Below are 23,218 nucleotides of genomic sequence, written 5' to 3' on the forward strand. Positions count from 1 at the left end.
TGCAAAATCCACATTTTGGTCTGTGCCTTTAGTGGAATGGCTGCTGCAATGGTGCAGTTGGTAAAATGGAATGGAATGGATGACTTTATTGTCATATGCAACAAGGCACAGTGAAATTCTTTGTTTGCATACCCAAGGCATGCAAATAGCGGCCACCTATGGACTGACAAAGTTACAAAGTACCTCAGCTCCCCCTTTGTTCTCCCCCACCCCCCTCCCCCATCTCTGTTCCCCCCCCCACGCTGGGTCTTCCCTTGTCCATTGTTCTCCCCCCCACCTCACGGAGGTTCCCCCCATTCTCTCATCGACCGTCGACCGTGGGTCAACCCAAGTTTAAAAAAAGCCGATAAAAGTTAAACACATCACAGATGTTTAAGTACTCAGGAACATGCTGGATTTGTCCAGTGGCCTCCAAAACAATTCTGAAAATGATTGCACATATCTTCAGGTGTGAAGTTTATATTGATCTGGAGTTAATATTCCAACAACCTTCCATGATTCGGTGAACAAAGCACGACATTTTAAACAAGTATTAAATGAATAATGGAAGCCATACCTGCAACCAAGGGTGGCTTAGAGATTTGTCCACACTAAAACGCTTTCTCATTTTTACTTGCAATAAGTTGTTGATGACATCAATAGCTGGAACATAGAAAAAAAGTGTTTTTAGTTTAGTTTAAATTAATTTATTATCTCATGTACCGATGTACAATGAAAAGCTTTTGTTGCTTGCTGACCAGTCAGCAGAAAGACTGTATTTGATTACAATCGAGTCGTCCACAGTATAAAGGGAATAATGTTTAGTGCAAGATAAAGTCCAGTAAAGTCGAATCAAAGATAATCTGAGGGTCTCCAATGAGGTAGATGGGAGGTCAGGACCACTCTCTACCTGTTGGTAGGACAGTTCAGTTGCTGGATAACAGCTGGGAAGAAACGGTCCCTGAATCCTGAAGTGGGGTTAAACCATTAGAATAATTTAGATTCTAAATCTAGGTGTGGCAAGTGAAAGGAGCTAGTGCATGCAAACAAAAATCAAGCTCATCTCAGCAGGTCAAGGGCTGGCTCAGTGAACTTTAACCCCAGGGCGACAGATTTCAAAAGCCGCCCTTCAACATAATGTGATGACTGAACAATCACAAAAAATGCATCTGTCTTTGACATGAAGTGTAGAGGCCTCTTACAAATGCTTTGGCAGACAAGAACAATGCTTTTCACTGTTTGAATGCTACTTAGGAAGATGTTTGTTCTCGAGTTGCACTAAAATACAGGTCCACCACCGATTATTCCGGCAACTGGTGCTGTAAGGCAGCAGCTCTACCGCCACGCCACTGCGTCCGCCCCTAAATTCTCTTTCCATGCCCCGCGTTCTACATTCTCCGCATTGCACTGGCAAGCGCAGTCCCTCGCTCTGACTCTTCAGCAGCTCCGGTGAGTCTGAAGAAGGGTCTCAACCTGAAACATCACCTGTCCGTGTTCCTCCATAGATGCTGCCTGACCCGCGGAGTTACTCCAGCACTGCGTCTCTTTAGGGATAATAAATACTTCTTCCTCTCATTTTTTAAAATATAGATTTTCTGGCAACTGGTCATCCGGACCCTACTTTAATCCGGACAAAATTACAAGAGTGCATTTGCAATTCCCCCCCCCCCTCCCCCAGAGGTCCCCCCGAAAATGGCAGCCCATTTCTACCACATAGGGACTCCCGTGGCCAATCAGCGGGTCGAATCAGCCCCTGCGGCCGGGGCTTTGGAACTCTGGCCCAGACGGAGCCGGCAGATCCGTTCCGACACCGATTTACGAGGATGACTTTGCAGGCCAGTATATCGACCCCTGGGCGGCCTAGGTGGACCGTTCTGATATCATTGGACTCCTTCACGAGGCCCTGACTTCTGTTGGTCCGACAAAACAGATTGGTCCAAACAATCTAGATAGTCTCTGGAATCAAGGGTGCTGGAAAATTGATGGTGGACCTGTAGTTTGTTCTCGAGTTAGCAGTTGGCAAATAATGGAAAAATGTATAGAAAAAGGTTTGAATTTTAACTTTAATTTTATATTTATGTTGCTACTCTAAAAGTATATAGCTTTAATAATAACTACTACATTAAGGGCGGCATGGTGGTGCAGTGGTAGAGTTGCTGCCTTACAATGCCAGAGACTTAGGTTCAATCCTGACTACGGTTGCTGCTTGTATGGAGTTTGTACGTTCTCCCTGTGATCGCGTAGGTTTCCTCCGGGTACTCCGGTTTCCTCCCACATCCCAAAGATTTGCAGATTTGTAGGTTAATAGTCTTTGGTAAAATTGTAAACTGTTCCTAGTGTGTAGTAGGGTAATGCTCGTGCATGGGGCCATCGATGGTCGTCACGGACTCGGTGGGCTGAAGGGCCTATTTTCGCACCGTATCTTGAAGGCCTAAAATCTAGATGTGCATGGACATTTGAACAAAACACCAAGTGTAACTCAGCGGGTCAGGCAACACCTCTGGAGAACATGGATAGGTGACATTTCGGGTTGGGACCCTTCTTCAGACTGGACATTTGCTCCCTTCAGTTTCTCAATGGATTTTTCTTTTTGGTCACAGCTATTTTCCTTCTTTCTTCTTTTAGTAGGCTACCCTGCACTTTGTGCCACCGACTTCTACCTACCACAAAGCCCCCCCTCCCCAGTGGCGAGCAATGGCTGGATTTGTATCAACCAAAGAGGCAGCCGAATATTCCAAGTTCTGTAGATTTCTCCTCACTTCAATCGATGCACCCTTCCTCGAACCAGCCTAGTTCAATCACTGACAAGTTGGGCAGCACAATGGCGCAGCGGTAGATTCACTGCCCTATTGGGCCAGGGACTCGGATTCGATCCTGACTACGGGTGCTGTCTGTTTGGACTTTGTATGTTCTCTCTGTGACTACATGGGTTTACTCCAGGTGCTCCGGTTTCCTCCCACTCTCTAAAGACGTACAGGTTTGTAGGTAAATTGTCTCCGATAAGTGGTAAAATTGTCCCTAATGTGTGTAGGTCAGTGTAGGGGGTGATCACTGGTCGGCATGGACGGTGGGCTGAAGGGCCTGCTTCCACACTGTATCTCTAAAGTCTAGTCTGCGAGTCTTTTAAGATTCTTTACGGAGCCAAGATCGGGGGGTGGGGGAGGGAGCGGATGGTGGGTGGGGGTTGTATTCCTTGCTGTCAAACCCCAGGTTTCTATGTGTGATTAACACCTACATTAGTTGGATGGATACACTTTGGCAGAGGTGACAGCAAATCAACATTGCACAGGGTTTAACATTGCCACCTGCCTAATCCACACAACATCCCTGGCAGACTACATGTGATGCCATCGATGCCCACACTTCCGTGTTACCCGTTTGCTGAGCAGCGCTAGAAGTGCATATGTTAAAGACTGAAATTGGAAGTAAATCAGTCACCATTGCGTAGCAAAAAATAAAATGGTGGCATGTAATGCAATCTTACTGTGACTGTATTTATAATTGCTTTGGTAAAAACCTTAGTGCAAAGTTGATCAAATAACATATTGCAGGATTGAGATTGGGCAAAACCCATTAAAAGTTTTTGATTCCATGATGATACAAAAATAGGAGCAGTAAAAAGCCATTACTTTAAAAAATTGATATGGAGAAGTAACAGTCAAACATTTGTCATATTAAACCATGTTAACGTTCATAAGTTCATTGGAGCAGAAACATACAAACATAGAAAATAGGTGCAGGAGGAGGCCATTTGGCCCTTCGAGCCCTGCATGCCACATTCTCTGCACCAGTAGGTCCTCACTCTGACTCTCCAGCTTCTCTGGTCAGTGTGAAGAAGGGTCTCGACCCGAAACGTCACCTATTCCTTTCCTCCAGAGATGTTGCCTGACCCGCCAAGTTACTCCAGCGCTTTGTGGCTTTTTAAGAATAATACACATTTTTCACCCATCTTTTTTTACATAGACCCACCAGTGATTTTCCGGCACCTCCTTTAATCTAGACAAAATTACAAGGTTGCATTGTAATTACAAGGTCCCCCCTTGGAAGACCTCCCGATAATGTGAAGCCTAAGCTGGGTGGAGCGGCCGACCGGCAGGTATAGTTTGCCCCCTGCGGCCGGGGCACTGGAATTCCAGCCTGGCCGGAGTTAGCAGTTCCATTCTCATAGCCAACTTCCACGGCCGACTTTATGGGCTGGCAACTCAGCCCCCCCAAGGCCATGACCTCTGTTGGTCCGGCAAAACGGATAATACGGCAAGGCTGGTGGAGCTGCACTGCAAAAGGTGAAAAGCATTCATCTCTCCGCCTAGTAGACCGGGCTTGGCCGCCAGCCGTGCATGGAGGGACGTCGGCGAGAATGGAGGGGCTTTGGAAATCCATCACCCTCTTGGTCGAGGATGTGCCCCCGAGAACAAAGAGGGACCCTGCATGGAGGGGCCGTCGGGAATAAAGAGGGACATTGGGGAGGGAGGGAGGCAGGCAGAAGGATGAGGGACTATCGGGACTATACTGAATACTTTTGTAACTTTGTAGGCGCCCTTTACATACTCTTTGCATACTTGTGCATGCAAAACAAAGAATTTCACTGTACCAAGTACACGTGACAATAAAGTATTGTTCAATCAAACAAAAACAAAGGCAAAAAATCGCTCTCTCTTTGGATGAAAAGTGAATATAGAATGGTGATTCTGACACATCATTCCTGTAGTTTGATATGTCCATCTATTACACTCACCTTCCACTGAGATCATCTTCCAGGGATTAGGGGGGTACATGAAATCTGCATTCTGAATTTGATCGTGAATATCTTCATCTTCATTGAATGGAAAGGTGCCGCTGAGACTGACATAGACAATAACTCCTACCGACCACATATCTAATGATCGATTATATCCTTTGTTCCGAAGTACCTCCGGAGCCAAATATGCTGGCGTTCCCACCACAGAACGTCTGAAAGACTTTTCCCCGATTATCCGCGCAAATCCAAAGTCGCAAAGCTTGACCTACGGTTGGAAAAGAAGCAGGTATGAAAACTTGTTATGCACGGGCAGGATTGTGTGTGAGTGCACTGATTTTTATCAAAGCTGCAGCAACTGTGGTCACTTAATGGTATTAGAAAAGCATTCTAACCTGTGGCAAAGGATCAGCAGATGCTAACAGGACATTCTCAGGTTTCAGGTCACAGTGGACTATGTTCTTAAAATGAAGGTGTCGCAAAGCAACGAGTATCTGTTTTAAAGAAAATCAAGTTACTAAAAGCACGAAGCAAGAATTTATTCAGCATATGGCTTGGGAAATTCATAGCACTTTGCTACTTGGATTAGTCTGAGGGGTGGCAATTTTGTTATTATCAAACCATTGACTATATATCTAAAATCCTCCAGAAGTGTACCCTCAGGATTGCTACTACTCATGAAAACCGTCTAACTCTTCACCAGTAAATGATTATTTGAAAAATCATTTTTAACCTCCGTTGTTATCTCGTCCCTGATTTCAATTTGTCCACCTTATGTTCAATGCTCATTGCATTATGAAATTCCTTCATTTATCTTGCCCAGTCCTTTTATTTGTCATTCACAGGTACATGGACAGGATAGCTTTAGAGGGATATGGGCCAAACGCAGGCAGGTGCAACTAGTGTACATGGGGCACGTCGGTCGCCATGGGCAAGGTCAGCCGAAACGCCTGTTTCCACGCTGTATGACTCTATGACTCCAAAATGCAGGAAACAATTTTCAAAGCAGAGGCCAAAACCTTTATTCGAGGGGGCAGCAGATTCATGCTCTCTTCAGTGGTAAAATTGAGATGACTAAGCACTAGAAATAAGCACCACACATATTAATCCTTTAATATCAAGTGAGGTTTTTGAATAATAGATGAAAAAGCTTTAAAAGAAGACACAGGGTGCTGGAGTAACTCTGTGCTGCGCAGTCACGCAGCATCTCTGGAGAACGTGGACAGGTGATGTTTGGGGTCGGAACCCTTCTTCAGACTAAATGGATAGGTGATGTTTCCCATGATTCTCCAAAGATGCTGCCTGACCTGCCGAGTAACTCCAGCACTTTGCTTTTTTTTTGTAAACCAATATCAGCAGTTTCTTGTTTCTACTCTCCAGATTCAAAAAAAGTTTCATAGGTGTGATTCCATCTAAGTGTGAAGTAAGACTCAGCAATGTGGAGTCTTCACCAACTGGATGGAAACACCAATGAGCCGAGTAGTGACTTGACAAAACATATGAGTAAGTGTACGGGGTGATCGCTGGTTGGTGCGGACTCGATGGGCCGAAAGCCCCAAAGTCGAAAAGTAAAGACAAGGTAATGTGTAGGAAGGAACAAAATGCTGGAGTAACTCTGCGGGCCAGGCAGAGATGCTGCCTGATCCGCTGAGTTACTCCAGCATTATGTGTCTATCCGCAAGGTAATTTGTTCTTGACAATCCAAGCACGATTCAACTTTTTGGGTGGGGGGGGGCTTAAATCGTGCCGTAAATTTCATTGCAACAGAGCAATTGTGTGCAAGGAATCACTGGCAGCTGCAGGTACAAAGGGAACTGCATTAATATTGCACTTCCTTTCAAGTGAAGTTTGTGGAGCTGCTTCATTTTGGGTGCAAGGCGGAAAACGGCTATGTCAGTGTTTAGAAGAAGTATGGCTGAAACTACACAAACATTATCTATTAACTTTCGAAAGACACAAAGTGCTGGAGTAACTCAGCGGGTCAGCCAGCATCTCTGAAGAACATGGATAGGTGGCATTTCAGATCGGATCCCTTCTTCAGACATATTGGTTGGGAGGGGGGGGGGGGGGTTGGGGGGGGGGTTGGGGGGGGGGGAGTGAAAGAAATCTATAAAGGGAGGAGGGGCGGGACAAAGCACAGCAGGTCACAGGTGAACACAGGCGAGGGGGTTGTTGGACAAAGGCCAGAGATGAATACACATAAAAGGATACAAAGTGCTGGAATAACTCAGCAAGTCAAGCAGCATCCCCGGAGAGGAGATCATGACATGACGTTTGTGGTTGAAAAACTTCTTCACACTCACAAGGTGTGAGACAAAAAGATTAGAGAGTTGCAACTTATTTAGGAATGTGGGTGGAAGGGGAGGGGAGAGATGGGTGCAAGGGCTCAGGAGAGGGGGGGGGGGTGAAGAAAGAGGGGGGTGGGGGTTATGGGGAAGAAAGGGGAAGTGGGGGAGGGGGGGGTTTGCAGAGGCTACCTAAAGTTGGAAGTCAGTGTTTGTTTTTACCTTCTTAGAGTCATACAGCTTGGGAACAGGCCATTCAGCCCAACTTGCCCATGTCGACCAACATGCTCCATCTACACTAGTCCCACCTGCCCGTAACCCTCTAAACATTTCCTATCCACATCCTATTCTCGTCTTTAAGATTGTACTGTTACCATTTGGCATTTGCAAATATCACGTACCTGTGTAATAAGAAACTTTGTTATATGTTCTGGCAAACGTCCCTTCTCACTTGACAAGATCATCTCCAACATATCTCCGTGGAGCTTCTCCATGATAACGAACACTCTTTCGGGAGTCTCAAACATGCAATCCAAGTTCACCACACCAGGGTGATGCAGGTTCTGGGCAAAGAAATGGTACCTATAAAAAAGATGTTCTTCCCTATATATAATACAAGTTGTGAATGGTACAATCACTTTCAAACATTTTAGTTTAGAGATACAGCGCGGAAACAGGCCCTTCAGCCCACCAAGTCTACGCTGACCAGCGATCCCCATACACCAGCACTTATCCTACACACTTGGGACAATTTACAATTTTTACCAAAACCAATTAATCTACAAACCTGCACATCTTTAGAGTGTGGGGGGAAGCCAGAGCACCTGGGGAAAACCCAAGTGGTCACGGGGAGAACGTACAAATGCCATACAGACAGCACATCCATCGTCAGGATCGAACCTGGGTCTCTGGCACTGTGAGGTAGCAAATCTACTGCTGTGCCACCCTTTTATTTTTAATTTCTTTCTCCATGAAATGTTTGTGATAGAAAGAAGCACGGTGATATTTAAGTTACATAGGAGTATTAATTTAACAGCTTAGGCTAGAGCATGTTGCCTGAGGCAAGTAGGACTTGCCTTTTCCAGATTTGCCCATGTAAACTGGCTGTCCAAAAAGATCAGGCCCTGTGGAATCAGCAGGACTCTGCAGTGTGTGGGCCAGAACAAGCACCTGACACAAAACTGCAGACGCACAAACAACAGTGAACCCTCATTATATCAGACCAGACTGGGGGTAATGATGTCTGCTTTACCGATTGTCTGCTAAAACTGACTAAGGGAATCTAATTAGTAGAAACAAAGAACTACAGATGCCGGTTGGCATGTATAGGACACAAAGTGCTGGAGTAACTCAGCAGGTCAGGCAACATCTCTGTAGAACATGAATAGCTGATGTTTCAGGTCGAGACTTTTCTTCAGACTCCCGGTCCGGAACTGGGCCTGAGTTGACGGCCTCAGCTTGCAGACGGCCGGGGGAGAGGCGAGGACCGTGGAGTCGATGGTCGTGGGCGGCCGGGGAGAGGCGAGGACCGCGGAGTCGATGGTCGTGGCCCGCCGGCGGCCGGGGGAGAGGCGAGGGTCGGAAGTGGCGTAGGTAGGCGTGGCCTGGAAGCGGCAGGGTGGTGGCGCGGGCCGGGGGGGGTGGTGGCAGCAGTCTGACCTGGCGGTGAAGGTCGGTAGGTCCGTCCGCTATAACCGAAATTCATTATAAAGAGGTCCGTAATAACGAGGGTTTACTGTACTAACTCGCACCTATTTCTCCCCTCCTCCTCTGCCTACCTTCATTCCTCTAGCTTCACAATTCATCTCTAATTCCAGAGGGCATAGCTTTAAGGTGAGAGGGGCAAAGTTTGAAGCGGATGTACAGGGCAACTTTTTTTACACAAAGGGTGGGGAGTGCTTGGAATATGCTGCCAATGTTGGTGGTTTAGGCAGATATGATAGTGGCATTAAAGAGACTTTTGGATAGGCACATGGATATGTAGGGATATGGGTTATGCGCTGGTAGATAGGGATGGTCTTGTCATCATGTTCAGCACAGACATTATGGGCCGAAAGGCATTTTCGTGTGCTGTACTGTTCTATGTTCAAGAATAAACAAGGTCCAATAGAAACAGATGAAAGAGGGCTTTCAACACTTGTGGCCAGATTTTGTCATGGGTTTCAAAGGTGAAATGATATGATGACTGACTAACTCCTTTCTCAATATGGAGTTGTGTGCTTTGAGTTGATAGTTCAGAAGTTATAGGAGAAGAATTAGGCCATTTGGCCCATCACATCAACTCTGCCATTCAATCATGGCTGATCTAGCTTTCCCTCTCAACCCCATTCTCCTGCCTTCTCCCCATAACCCCTGACACCCTTACCAATCAAGAATCAGTCAATGTCTGCCTTAAAAATATCCATTGACTTGACCTCCACAGCCATCTGTGACAATGAATTCCACAGTCAGTTAGTCAGGATATCGATAGTCAGTGTTCCTGCCCTATTTACCTGCAAAATGGCGACTTCATTCCGTAACTGACTTTCTTGCTTTGTCGGAAAGCGTAGTTTGTCAATCACTTTGATGGCAACGTCTCTGCCTGTCTTGCGATGCTTACCTAACACACAAACAAGAAGGATTCAAGGTTTAGTCCTGGACACTGTGGTGACACAGTATCTTCCTGTGATATTGACTTTATATTAAAAGTATTATATTAAAAGTATTATATAAGTCTCTCGTCATCATGTATGGTCTTTTGTACAGTGATGATTATGTCTGACCACGTATAGTCTTTTGCCGACTGGATAGCACACAACAAAAAAGCTTTTCACTGTTGACAATAATAAACTAAACTAAACTAGCTGAAGAGGGTAAGGACAATATTTCATGCAGCAATTGATCGCACAGTGCAAAAGGATTGCTCAATTGAGTGGGTGTCAGAGTCAAATTCAGTCTCTGTGCCCTGACCCCTGGGGACTTGAGGGACGTGATGGGAGGCCATAAATCCTTAATGGTAAAACTCTTCAAATTGAGAAAACTGGAAAGTAAGTAAGGTAACTTTGTGGCTAATTGTCCTGTAAAGTATATGGTTAAAAAAATAAAATCACAAAAGGAAGAGTTAATTTCCCGGTGAGCAGCTCATGGTGGCTATTTGGAAAAGGAACATGTGCCAATTGCAAAGAAACACAAAATGCTGGAATAACGCAGCGGGACAGGCTTCTATCTTGGGATAGAAGGAAAGGGCAATGTTTGGGGTCAAGACCCTTCTTCAGACCAAAGACCCGAAATGCCTACCATTCCTTTTATCCAGAGATGCTGCCTGTCCCGCTGAGTTACTCCAGCATTTTGTGTCTATCTTTGGTTTAAACCAGCATCTGCAGTTCCTTCCTACACATGTGCCAATTGTAACACGTGTCATATAGCAAGCGTTCATTATTACTTTGTAAATGAGGGTGATTTTAAGCTGATTCTGTAATTATGTACCGACAGATTCTACATGGTGCAATTGGTACGTTGAAATAAAATGTGAATATCCATCTGATTTTTGTGGCTTTCTGATTTCAACAATCAAGATCTGAAATTAGATTTTTTTTTCACCAGTTACCCTGCCTAAACAGTCATAAAGTAATTCAGCATGGAAACAGCCCTTCGGCCTAACTTGCCCACAACGACCAACATAGCCCATCTACACTAGTCCCACCTGCCTGGATTCGATCCATATTCCACTAAACCTGTCCTATCCATGTACATGGCTAAATGCTTCTTAAATGTTGCGATAGTACCTGCCTCAACCACCTCCTCCAGCAGCTCGTTCTAAACACCCACCACCCTTCGTGTGAAAGAGTAACCCCTCAGCTTCCTATTTAAATCTCCCCCCCCCCCCTCCCCCCATTACCTTAACCCTATGAACTCTGGTGCTCGAATATCAAATATATCACAATCAAATATCAAAATCAGCAATATTGATCAATTATTTGGCAGGTTAGAACCAAATACAGAACAGTAGCAGAAACTTGCAAGAGCTTACTGATCTGTGCTCTAGTTAATTATAGCATTTAAATAAATTTACTTTAAATATAACTGATACTTCCAGTAAAAATTTCAATATGTGTAATCTATGCAATGCCATCTGCCCATCATATGTGATGGAGGGATCATTCAGTTATGTCACAGGCAACCTTAAAGCCTTTTCTCCCACATTGCTTGGATTATTTGGCACCATTGACAAGTTCCTCACGCAAACAGCACTGATTCATCAAGTCAATGCCCAGGATAAACATCCACTTTGCAGTTCTGTTTTCTCCCCACTTTTAGAGACCATATATTCTCATTTATGAAACGCTCCCAGTTAGTTTAGTTTACTTTAGAGATACAGCGTGGAAACAGGCCCTTCGGCCACCGAGTGCACGCCGACCAACGATCACCCCGTACGCTAGCACTATCCTACACACTAGGGACAATTTACAATCTTTACCAAACACAATTAACCTTCAAACCTGTACGTCTTAGGAGTGTGGGAGGAAACCAAAGCACCCGGAGAAAGCCCACGTGGTCACAGGGAGAATGTACAAACTCTGTACAGACAGCACCCGTAGTCAGGATCAAACCCGGGTCTCGGGTGCTGTGAGGCAGCAACTCTACTGCTGCACCACTGTGTCGCCCTGTTAAGTAGTAGAAACTGAAAAATGACAATTTGTGCTTTGTGAATCCATCTTGCCAGCAATATGGATAAGTGGATACTGCATGTAAGTGCAGGGCAAAACAAATTGTACTGAAATGTAACCGTTTGGTCATGGAATATATTGTAATCTTAGGTCAATGCTCTTGAAAAGGACATAAGAATTCTGATTTTTTTTTCGGCCTCAGACAAATTCAGCAAGAAAAGCTTTCGCAACTAGGGTGGCATGGTGGCGCATTGGTAGAGTTGCTGCTGTACAGCACTTGCAGCACTAGAGACCCGCATTTGATACCGACTACAGGTGCTGCCTCTATGGAGTTTGTACGTTCTCCCCGTGACCGCGTGGGTTTTCTCAGATCTTCAGTTTCATCCCACACCCCAAAGGTGTACAGGTTTGAGGGTTAATTGACATGGTACAAGTGTAAATTGTTCTTAGATAGTGTTAATGTGCGGGGATTGCTGGTCGGTGCGGACTTGGTGAGTCGAAGGGCCTGTTTCCGCGCTGTATCTCTAAACTAAACTAGATGTTACTTTCAGTGAAATGAAGACATGATAAAAGACTGAGAATGGAATGCATTGATAAAGCCAAGCCTGCGAGATACTGGCCCGCATTCTCGGCCACAGAAGTCAGCTATGAAAACCGATCTGCCGGCTCTGTCCTGGCCAGAGTTCCAGGGAGAAAATGTGGCCCGGCATTGGCGCGGAAGTCCCAATTAGGTAGAGATTGGCCACCTTACCTGGCCTAGGTGCCACATTTTTGGGGGGACACCTGGGGGGGGGGGGGGGGGTGGGGGTTCGTAGGATTTAGCCCAGATTGAAGGGGGAGCCAGACTACCAGTTGCCAGGAAATCGGTGGTGGATCTGTACATGAGGCAAATGTTTAAACAATGATGGCTGCTGCTAAGTTATGATGATTTGTATGTTTTATACCACAGGTGTTCTTACCTCCATATACTATTCCAAATTGTCCTGAGCCCAGTACTTCATCTGGAAATATTTGATAAACTGTACTGATATCCTGTGGGGAGAGAGGCACGTTACTCAATCTTGGTTCACAAATGGAGCCATTTTTTAGACAAACAAAATAATTAGCACAGCAAATAAATTAAAACAACTGATGTCTAATAATTTAGCAACAAAATTAAAGGTTGCGAAAGGTTTTTCTCTTCTGCAAATACAACTCACCACATTTTCCTGGATCTGGCTGTTTGAAATGGAGATACTGATAGACACATCTCCTGACAAAAGAGAATAAAACTGAGGTTACTGTCTTGAGCGTGTGTCTATTACCATAGATTAATTAAAAATGGAGAATATAATCAGCATGCCACATAGCATCAAATCAACATTAGCATTGTCTCTCTCTCTCCACAGTTGCTGCCTGAGTTTGTTAAATGTTTTAGGTTTTGGATTCCAGTATCTGCAGGGACAGTTTCTTCCCAGCTGTTATCAGGCAACTGAACCATCCCACCACAACTAGAGAGCAGTCCTGAACTACTATCTACCTCATTGGAGACCCTCGGACTATCTTTGATCGGACTTTACTGGCTTTATCTTCCACTAAACATTATTCACATTATTCCCTTGATCATGTATCTGTGCACTGTGAATGGCTCTATTGTAATCATATACAGTCTTTCTGCTGACTGGTTAGCATGCAACACGTGACAATACATGTACACGTGACAATAAACTAAAGCAAACTGCAATAATTTCCTAATAATTTCCAAATGTTATACATAGGTCAGCTTCTTCCACTGACATATGGGACAAAAGCAGAAGTGACCTAGTGACATAATACTTTAAAAATACAACTGTAACAATGAGTTATACTCGACTTATTAATGATTAATTTTAGAGGCTAGTTTCAGGCAGGCTAGAGTGTTTCAATAACAGTAGATTTCTAAAAAGGGTGGCGCAGCGGTAGAGTTACTGCCTCACAGCGCCAGGGACCCAGGTTCGAGGCTGACCACTGTCCGTATGGAGTTTGTACGTTCTCCCTGAGACCACGTGGGTTTTTTCTGGGTGCTCTGGCTTCCTCCCACACACCAAAGATGTGCAGGTTTGTAGGTTAATTGGCTTCTGTAAATTGCCCCTTGTGTGTAGGGCAGAACTGGTGTACGGGGTGTGATCGCTGGTCGGCACTGACTCGGGGGATTGAAAGGCCTGTTTCCTACGCTGTATCTCTAAACTAAACTAGACAAAACTAAACCGTTTCTGTGCTTTATCTCTAAATTCTTAAAGTCTAAAGTTAACTTACTGTGTAGGCTGTGCACGGATCCTACAGATGAACCCTTTGGAATAACTGGCATCAGGGCATGGTGGATGGCTACCTCCCATGTCTGGGCAACATCCAACCCAGTGCCACCTGAGATCACGCTGTTACTTTTTTGTGTGGTTAAATAATTGGTGAGATTTTCACCAACAAAGTAGACCACACTGGCCGTGGTGATTTCGAAGCAATGAGCATTGGCCCCAGCCGGTAGTAAGTTGAAATTCTTCCCAGGCTCCAAAGATAAAATCTCAGATAGCGGAATTTCCTGTAATTAAAAATAGATTTTCTTATTATTTACATAAAAACAAATCACTCTTAATTGGCAGCATGGTAAATTAAGTAAGCTGTTATCTTGGTTTCACAGTTGTGTGCATGCAAGGATTGAGTAGAGACAAAGATTGCACCAGAGAAATATGACACAAAGTGCAGGAGTAACTCAGCGGGTCAGGCAGCAGCATCCTTGGAGAAAATGGATAGGTTATGTTTTGGGTTGGGACCTGGGACCCTTCTTCTTGCTGATTCTGGGGAGGTGGGGGGGGGCGAAAGCTGGAAGAGAGGAGGGGCAGGTGGTTGGGCAAAGGCCAAAGGTAAAAAGATTAAAGGTGTGAGAGCAGGATGAAAGATGTGAAAATTGTGAAGCCAGAGGAAGGAATGGAGGTAGAAGGGGAGGGGGATGAGAAGAAATGAGTATGGGTCCAGGTGAGGAACAGGGAGGAGAGGAGGGAATGGGGGGTTGGGAGGGGGTGCTTTCTTTGTAGGTTAACCTAAAGTTGGAGGTTTCAATGTTCATACTGTTGGGTTGTAAGCTAAGTCAGCCAAATATGCGGTGTTGTTCCTCCAATTAGCATGTGGCCCCTCTCTGGCAATGGACGAACAGAACAGAAAGGTCAATATGGAAATCTATTAGATTGTGCACGTCGGGTTGATTGCATTAGTCGAAACAGGGTGGACCACGTGAAGGTTGCAATCTCCCACCCCAAGACTGAGTGGCGCCGACCCTGGAAAGATGCCAACACCAACAACGGAGAGGTCATCACAGACCCCACAGTGAAACCACCGGGATTTGACCTCCATCGCAAGCGATGGCTAACCCTGAACAGGATCCGCACCCTCCATGCAAGAACAGCCCACCACCTGCACGTGGAGGATGACAGACAGACCTGCTTGTGACTGCAGATATCCAGACCAGACCATCCCATACATCGTGAATGACTGCTCACTGGAGCTTTTCGCTGGTGGCATCAAGGCCATCCACCCAGCAACTGATGCTGCCCTGGCCTGGATGTCTACCCTTGACTTACAATTTTAGGCTCTGCACGCCATACGCAAGAAGAAGTATGGAAATGGGAAGAGGAATTAAAATGGTTGTCAACTGGGAAATCCAGTAGACCTTGGCAGGCCGTGCACAAGTGTTTGGTGAAATGGTCGCCGAGTCTATGCTTGGTCTTGCCGATGTACAACAGGCCACATCAGGAACACCGGATGCAGTAGTTGAGGTTAGAGGAGGTGCATGTAAACCTCTGCTAGGGTCGCTAGATTGGGGTGAGGGAGGAGGTAGAGGGGCCAGATGTTACATCTCCTGCGGTTGCAGGGGAAAGTAGCTATTGTGGCATAAATAGTTCTTAAAAAATAAATGTTATGCCAGTTATAAAATGTAACTGGTTAACATTTAACCGTGACAAATTGGTACGTGCTGCCTGTGAGCAGAAGGTCAGCAATGCCACTTGTCACTCACCATCAGCAATGTGCCATGATGTATTCAAGAGAGAGTTAGATTTAGCTCTTAGGGCTAACAGAATTCAGGGATATGGGGAGAAAGCAGGAACGGGGCACTGATTTGGGATGATCAGCCATGATCATATTGAATGGCGGTGCTGGCTCGAGGGGCCGAATGGCCTACTCCTGCACCTATTTTCTATGGTTCTATGCCTCAATTCCTCTACATTTCCAAGTGATTTAAATTATGAGTCACAACAAGTTGCCCCGCTAAGCTTGACAGATGACGACAAGAACAATGTAAACTGGGGACAAAAATCAACATTTTAAAGTATAGAAGTTGGGAGGTCATGGCATGTTGCAGCTATGTAAGACGTTGGTGAAGCCACATTTAGAGTATTGTGTTCAGTTTGGGCACCGTTATAGGAAAGATGTTGTTAAGTTGGAAAGGGTGCAGAGAAGACTTACATGGATGCTGACAGGACTGGAGGGTCTGAGCTATAGGGACAGGTTGAGCAGGCTGGGACTCTATTCCCTGTAGTGAAGGAGGGTGAGAGGTGATCTTATAGAGATGTACAAAATCATGAGAGGAATAGATCAGGTAGACGCAAAGAGTCTCTTGCCCAGAGTAGAGGAATTGAGAACCAGAGGGCATAGGTTTAAGGTGAAGGGGGAAAGATTTGAAAGAAATCTGACGGGTATCTTTTTCACACAAAGGGTGGTGGGTGTATGGAACGAGCTGCCGGAGGAGGTAGTTGAGGCAAGGTCTATTGCAGTGTTTAAGAAGCAATTAGACAGGTGCATGGATAAGATAGATTTAGAGGGATATGGGCCAAAGTGGGAATAGTGCAGATGGGACATGTTGGTCGGTGTGGGCAATGGGCCGAAGGGCCTGTTTCCACACTCTATGGCTCTATGACTCCAAACCAATTACAGTTTTCCTGTTGACTAAAAACAATTTTCAGGGCCAATATTATGCTTTGATGTACAGAACTTAGGCAGTGCAGTTTTTAAATGCTTCGTACAGCAGCTCATTAAAGTTGCAGTAATTATTTCTGTTTATTGACATTCCGTCAATGTTTTGCGTAGTATCATTTGTTTAAAAATCACGAACATCCTCTTATGCTTTTGCTCACAAAATGGATCAGTATGGAACCTGCATAATGTTATTTTATTTTACTTATGCTTTACAAATACAAATTTACCCAATTTATTATACTTGACATATGGATATACAATATAAAACAGTGAATTCAATATATATTAAGTATCTGTAATTATTTCAAAATATAATCATCTTTAAACCACCTTAAAATGCTTTAAGTAATGATTTGGAAATGAAAGGGAATAAGAGCAAGAGTTGAACCGGAACTTTTCACTGACATTTAGCTTGTATCATTTTGGATTATTTATTCAGTGTTAATCTCTGACTGAGAAAACCAAGTAACAAAACCTTCACCTTGTAATATTTGCTTCCTGTATCATTCTGAAAGAGGGTGATACATTTGCTGTCTAGTCTCCAATAGTGCCTTTTTCTCTATAGGGTAAAACACACAGTTAGTTCAATGTCAGAAAATTCTTAAAAGAACAGTGAATGGCACATTTAAATGGTGGCATTGTTTATGTACTGGTATTCGGCAATAAAAGCCTCCCTTGAAGAATAAATCTCAGTGTCACAGGCGGAGGTGTAATAGAGGATTTTATGCTAAGTGCCCAAAAAGGTTTTATCGATATTATGGTAAATCGCTTGAGACAGGATAATGTTAAGAGACTGATGCAAATTGGACAATACCATACTGAAGAGTGATATAATAATTTAAAAAAAACTAAAACAGACTATTTCTCTTTCCTCTCACTTCCCAAAGTTTGCTTGCTTACGGTCACCCATATCCAGTTTTTGTTCTATTTCATGCATACATTTACAAGTTTTTCTTCTTACCTCACCCCTTACACCATTTTAAACCTTTACTGTTTCATTGAAAGACACAAAGTGCTGGAGTAACTCAGCGGGTCAGGCACTGAGCCATTCTGGAGAACATTAATAAACAGGTTGGGTCTCTGATTCAGACTCATTAGACTGAAAGGTCTGGAAAAGGGTCCCAAAACAAAAAGTCACCTATCCATGGTTTCCAGAGATGCTGCCTGACCCGCTGAGTTACTCCAGCACTTTGTGTTTTCCTTTGGTAAACCAGCATTTGCAGTTCCTTGTTTCTATCTTAGTTTTTTTTAAACTATGCATTATATATCAAAAGACCACATTGACAAGTAAATCATTTAAAAATAATTATTTGGGCAAATGGTGATTGATTTGCTGAACCAAATTTCATACCTTAACTGAATTTCCAGGATAGTATTAGCTAGGATTAAACAAGCAAAATATCTGATTTATAAGTACCAATTAATAGAATTGTTTTCTTCACATTTACTTTACTTTAGACACATAGCATGGAAACAGGCCTTCAGCCCACTGAGCTCATGCTGGCTTCACACTTGTTCTATGTTATCCCACTTTTGCATCCACTCTCTACACACTATGGGCAATTTACAGAGGCCAATTAACCTACAAATCTTTGGAATGTGGGAGAAAACTGGAGTACCCGGAGGAAACCCATGCAGTCACAGGGAAAAGGTGCAAACTCCATACAGACAGCACCTGAGGTCAGGATCGAACCTAGGTCTCTCGTGCTGTGAGGCAATGACTCTACCAGTTGTGCCGCTGTGTCGCCCTGAACAGTGAAATGTTATCATAAGGTCATATGGAATAGTAGAATTAGGCCATTCGTCACATCAAGTCTACATCGCCATTCAATCATGGCTGTTCTATCTCTCCCTCCTAACCCCATTCCCCTGCATCCTCCCCATAACCTCTGACACTTGTACACTCTGACACTTGTACAAATCAAGAATCTATCTATCTCTGCCTTAAAAATATCTACTGACAGCCTCCACAGCCTTCTATGGCAAAGAATTCCACAGATTCACCATCCTCTGACTAAAGAAATTTCTCCTCATCTCCTTCCTAAAAAAAACGCCTTTTAATTCTGAGGCTATGACCTCTAGTCCTTGAATCTCCCACTAGTGGAAACATCCTCTCAACATCCATTCTATCCAAGCCTTGCACTATTCTGTATGTTTCAATTTCTGTATGTTTCTAAACTCCAGCGAGTACAGGCCCATTGCCGACAAACGCTCATCATAGGTTAACCTACTCATTCCTGGGATCATTCTTGTAAATCTCCTCTGGGCCCTCTCCAGAGCCAGCACATCCTTCAGCATTTATTATGCATTTTTCGCAATTACCAGTACAATTAAAGAATGTTGCAACACAAGTTGAAACTAGACAGTCATGGATATACTTCACAATTGCTTTTGCATTTAAACAGGCATCTTAAAATACATGCTTTAATAAAAAACTTATTTCACCAAGGTAGGACAGCTCATAAGCGCCATCATCCGGAACTACAGATGCACAAAATAGATTCTTTATTTCCAATGTGTAATGTAGTTTTAGCTTTAGTTTCTTTAGTTTTAGCAAAACATCATGGAAACAGACCCTTTGGCCCACTGAGTCCAAGCTGATCAGCGATCACCCGTATACGTTCAATTCTACACACAAGGGAGAATTTACAGAAGCTTGTCGATGGTCGGCGTAGACTCGGTGGGCTGAAAGGCCTGTTTCCCTGCTATACTTGTAAAAAAAAACCATGACCACAATTAACTGCAAATTGTTATTTACACAATTGCTCTATGGGAACGTATTAGATCCTCATCTCTGTCCAGGACCTCTCTACTAGTCCAACTATTTCTTGCAAGTCAACAGATGGCAATTATACCAAAGAAGGATTCATACTCTGCAACTCAATTGTTCAAAGTTGGAGAATGAGTAAGCGTTGAAAATAATTAACATTTATTAATCGCACATGATATAATGCATTAATTGACAAGGAATGAGATTTGAAAGAGACAATTTCTTCATGCAGAGGGTGGTGCAGAATGAGCTGCCAGAGGAAGCCAGAGGCAGGTACAATGATGGCATTGAAGAGCGATTTAGGGACAATTTCTTCCCAGCTGTTATCAGACACCACCATTCTATCAACAACTAGAGAGCGATTCTGAACTACCATCTACCTCATTGGAGACCCTTGGACTATCTTCAATCAGACTTTACTAGACTTTATCTTGCACTAAATGTAATTCCCTTTATGTGTACACTGTGGTTAGCTTGATTGCAATCATGTATAGTCTTTTCACTGACTGGATGGCAAGCAACAAAAAAGGTTCTTCTCTGTACCTCAGTAAACGTGATAATAAACTAAATAAACGTTTGGAGAGAGCACACTTTGCACTGTCGAAAGTGCCTAAATATTGAGATTCTTTTCAGGTAGATTAAGAGAATTGACCTCTGCATGGTGAAAACCCAAGTGATTTACAATTACAGGCACTTTGCATTTTAAGATGGGGTTACATGCATGAAAAGCAAACTTGGAATTCAAAATAAATTAAACCTATACACAAATACGCTGTCAGCAGTAAAATTGAGCGCATTATTCCAATAATACGAGCGTGTAAATCAAGCCTTGGTATGAACCCATGGTACGTATGTGCCAGCAATGCCCTTGGTATGAACCCATGGTACGTATGTGCCAGCAATGCCCTTGGTATGAACCCATGGTACGTATGTGCCAGCAATGCCCTTGGTATGAACCCATGGTACGTATGTGCCAGCAATGCCCTTGGTATGAACCCATGGTACGTATGTGCCAGCAATGCCCTTGGTATGAACCCATGGTACGTATGTGCCAGCAATGCCCTTGGTATGAACCCATGGTACGTATGTGCCAGCAATGCCCTTGGTATGAACCCATGGTACGTATGTGCCAGCAATGCCTGCCTCGCTAACAGTCTGTCTGTCCCTTCCTTCTTTGTGTTATAATAGTATGTGTTAAATGTATGTTTTTAGTGGCCTTTAGCTGGTTTTATGTGGGGGGTGGGGGTTTGGGGAAACTTTTTCTAATCTCTTACCTCGACGGAGATGCGATTATTTTCCGCATCGTATCTCCGTCCGCACTGCGGCCTAACATCGAGGAGTTGACGGCCTTGGCTGGAGACTGACTTTTGAGAGCTCCACCGTGGCCCACGATTCCTTTGTCAGGGATTGGCCTCACAACTCCAACCGTGGGTGTTTGCGGACTTAACATCACGGGGCCTGCGGTCTCTGGGAACCGACTTCGGGAACTCCAAGCCGCAAGATCTTCGATCGCCCCGACGTGGGAGCTTCGATCGCCCCGACGTGGGAGCTTCGATCGCCCCAATGCGGGAGCTTCGATCGCCCCAACGCGGGAGCTTCGATCGCCCCAACGCGGGAGCATCGATCGCCCCGAGGCAGGAGCTTGGATCGCCCTGAGGCGGGAGCTTCGATCGCCCCGATGCGGGAGCATCGATCGCCCCGACGCGGGAGCTTCGATCGCCCCGACGCGGGAGCTTCGATCGCCCCGATGTGGGAGCATCGATCGCCCCGACGCGGGAGCTTCGATCGCCCCGACGCGGGAGCTTCGATCGCCCTGACGCGGGAGCTTCGACCGGCAGCTGCGGGAGTGCGATCACCCTGACGGATGGTTCGCCTGCCCCGACCGCGGGAGAATAAAGAGGAAGGAGATTGGATTTTTTTGCCTTCCATCGCAGCGAGGAATGTGAAGAATCCCCTGTGGTGGATGTTTATGTTATCTTTTATGTAGTTGTGCGTCTTGGTGCTTTATTTTCCATCTGGCTGTATGGTCATTTGCATAACCTTAATTGGTACATGACAATAAAAGACCTTTGAAACCTTGAATGGAAGAAGCACATTGTTTCAAAAAAAACAAATCAAATGTGTAAACTCACAAGGTGCCTGTACGTTAAAGTATGTGCCTATTTTTATCTTGAGTTGGATTCTTTAGTTTAGAGATACAGCGTGGAATCAAGCCTTGGACCCACCGAGTCGGCTCTGACCAGCGATCACACCAGACATTAGTTCTATCCTACACACTAGGGACAATTGACAGAAGCCAATTAACCAACAAACATGCACATCTTTGGAATGTAGCAGGAAACCGGAGCACCCAGAGTAAACCCATGCAGTCACAGGGAGAGCGTACAAACTTCGTATAGACAGCACCCATAGTCTTGCTACAGAAACAAACCCAGGTCTCTGGCGCTATAAGACAGCAATTCTACCGCTGCACCACTGTGCCCCCCTGAAACATATAGAAATGTATACAGCATATTCAACAGTAAGCAGGGATTACTTTGCAGTAGTACTAAAAATGCAATTAGATTCACCCATCCTGGAAAATAAACATGGTGAGGGCTTGTCCTGGACATGGGTGCAAAGACCAAGTACCAGATTCATGGTAAGTGGAGATCAATAATGTGCTTACCAGAGTGTCCTTGCTGGTAAAGTGAACCATCCAACCCTCCTTCAGTACAGTGCTGCTCCTCCTCTTTGTGTACTTCACCGACTGTACCACCCGCATTAAAGGAATGTTACTACTTGTAGAAGGGCTTACAAAGAAAAAAAGAACAAAAAAATCCATTAAGAGTTGTGAAACATTTGCCTGGGAGCAAGATGAAGACATCATGATGCAGCTCTATAGGACTATATAGTGGCGGCGCAGTGTCGCAGCGGGAGATTTGCTGCCTCACAGCACCAGAGACCCAGGTTCAATCCTGATTGTGGGTGCTGTCTGTAAGGAGTTTACATGTTCTCCCTGTGATCGAGTGGATTTTCTCCGGTTTCCTCCCACATATCAAAGACATGAGTTTGTAGGTTAATGGCTTCTGTAAATTGTCCCTAGTGTGTAGGATAGAACTAGTGCTCGGGTGATCGCTGGTCGGCACAGACTCAATGGGCCAAATAACCTATTTCCACACTGTATCTTTAAAAACTAAAAAAATCACTGCCTTTGTCAAAGAGTTTGCATTGCACTATAAGCTCACTTTGTCCCATTTGGTGTGATGCTATTAATTTTTTTTAATTATCCATTTGATATTGCCTTGTCTCTCAATCAATTTGAAAGAACATGCAGTGTTAGGTAGACTTGCTGCTCAGATAGTTCATCTATCAATGGTCTGAAGAAGGGGCCCGACTCGTAACGTCACCTAATTATGTTCTCCAGAGATGCTGCCTGACCCGCTGAGTTACTCCAGCACTTTGTGCCTTGTAAACTAGCATCTGCAGTTCCTTGTATCTCTATTTATTTTTTAAGAAAATAACTGCAGATGCTGGTACAAATCGATTTATTCACAAAATGCTGGAGTAACTCAGCAGGTCAGGCAGCATCTTGGGAGTGAAGGAATGGGTCCTTCTCTCCCGAGATGCTGCCTGACCTGCTGAGTTACTCCAGCATTTTGTGAATAAATCTATTTATTTTTTGTTTATTTTCCACAAGGGTTGTTGCAAATTGAGAAGAAACTCTTGAGGCAGGTTGTATAAGACTGTAGTTATTAAATAATCTTACATTGTATTGTATTTTTCTGCTTGTAGAAGTTTTTGTTCTTTCACTACACTATGTAACAGTCTCGACCCTGTG

The 23,218-nt window shown here is 44.4% G+C and overlaps 1 protein-coding gene across 4 annotated transcripts in view; it reads right to left on the reverse strand.

The window, feature by feature from the left end:
• The window catches only part of prkd1 (protein kinase D1), a 148,298-nt gene that overhangs the window by 4,820 nt on the left and 120,260 nt on the right, over positions 1 to 23,218 (reverse strand). For all 4 annotated transcript variants that reach the window (XM_078406421.1, XM_078406420.1, XM_078406419.1 and 1 more), the window contains 10 exons: positions 22,067 to 22,190; positions 17,110 to 17,187; positions 13,920 to 14,199; positions 12,845 to 12,897; positions 12,605 to 12,677; positions 9,492 to 9,598; positions 7,401 to 7,562; positions 5,110 to 5,208; positions 4,715 to 4,982; positions 557 to 642 (listed from right to left, as the gene is read on the reverse strand). In XM_078406421.1, coding sequence (XP_078262547.1) covers positions 557 to 642; positions 4,715 to 4,982; positions 5,110 to 5,208; positions 7,401 to 7,562; positions 9,492 to 9,598; positions 12,605 to 12,677; positions 12,845 to 12,897; positions 13,920 to 14,199; positions 17,110 to 17,187; positions 22,067 to 22,190 — 1,330 coding nt within the window. The remainder of the gene's footprint in view (positions 1 to 556; positions 643 to 4,714; positions 4,983 to 5,109; positions 5,209 to 7,400; positions 7,563 to 9,491; positions 9,599 to 12,604; positions 12,678 to 12,844; positions 12,898 to 13,919; positions 14,200 to 17,109; positions 17,188 to 22,066; positions 22,191 to 23,218) is intronic.

The sequence above is a fragment of the Rhinoraja longicauda genome, chromosome 10 (assembly GCF_053455715.1).
Source record: "Rhinoraja longicauda isolate Sanriku21f chromosome 10, sRhiLon1.1, whole genome shotgun sequence".
Lineage (NCBI taxonomy): Eukaryota > Metazoa > Chordata > Chondrichthyes > Rajiformes > Arhynchobatidae > Rhinoraja > Rhinoraja longicauda.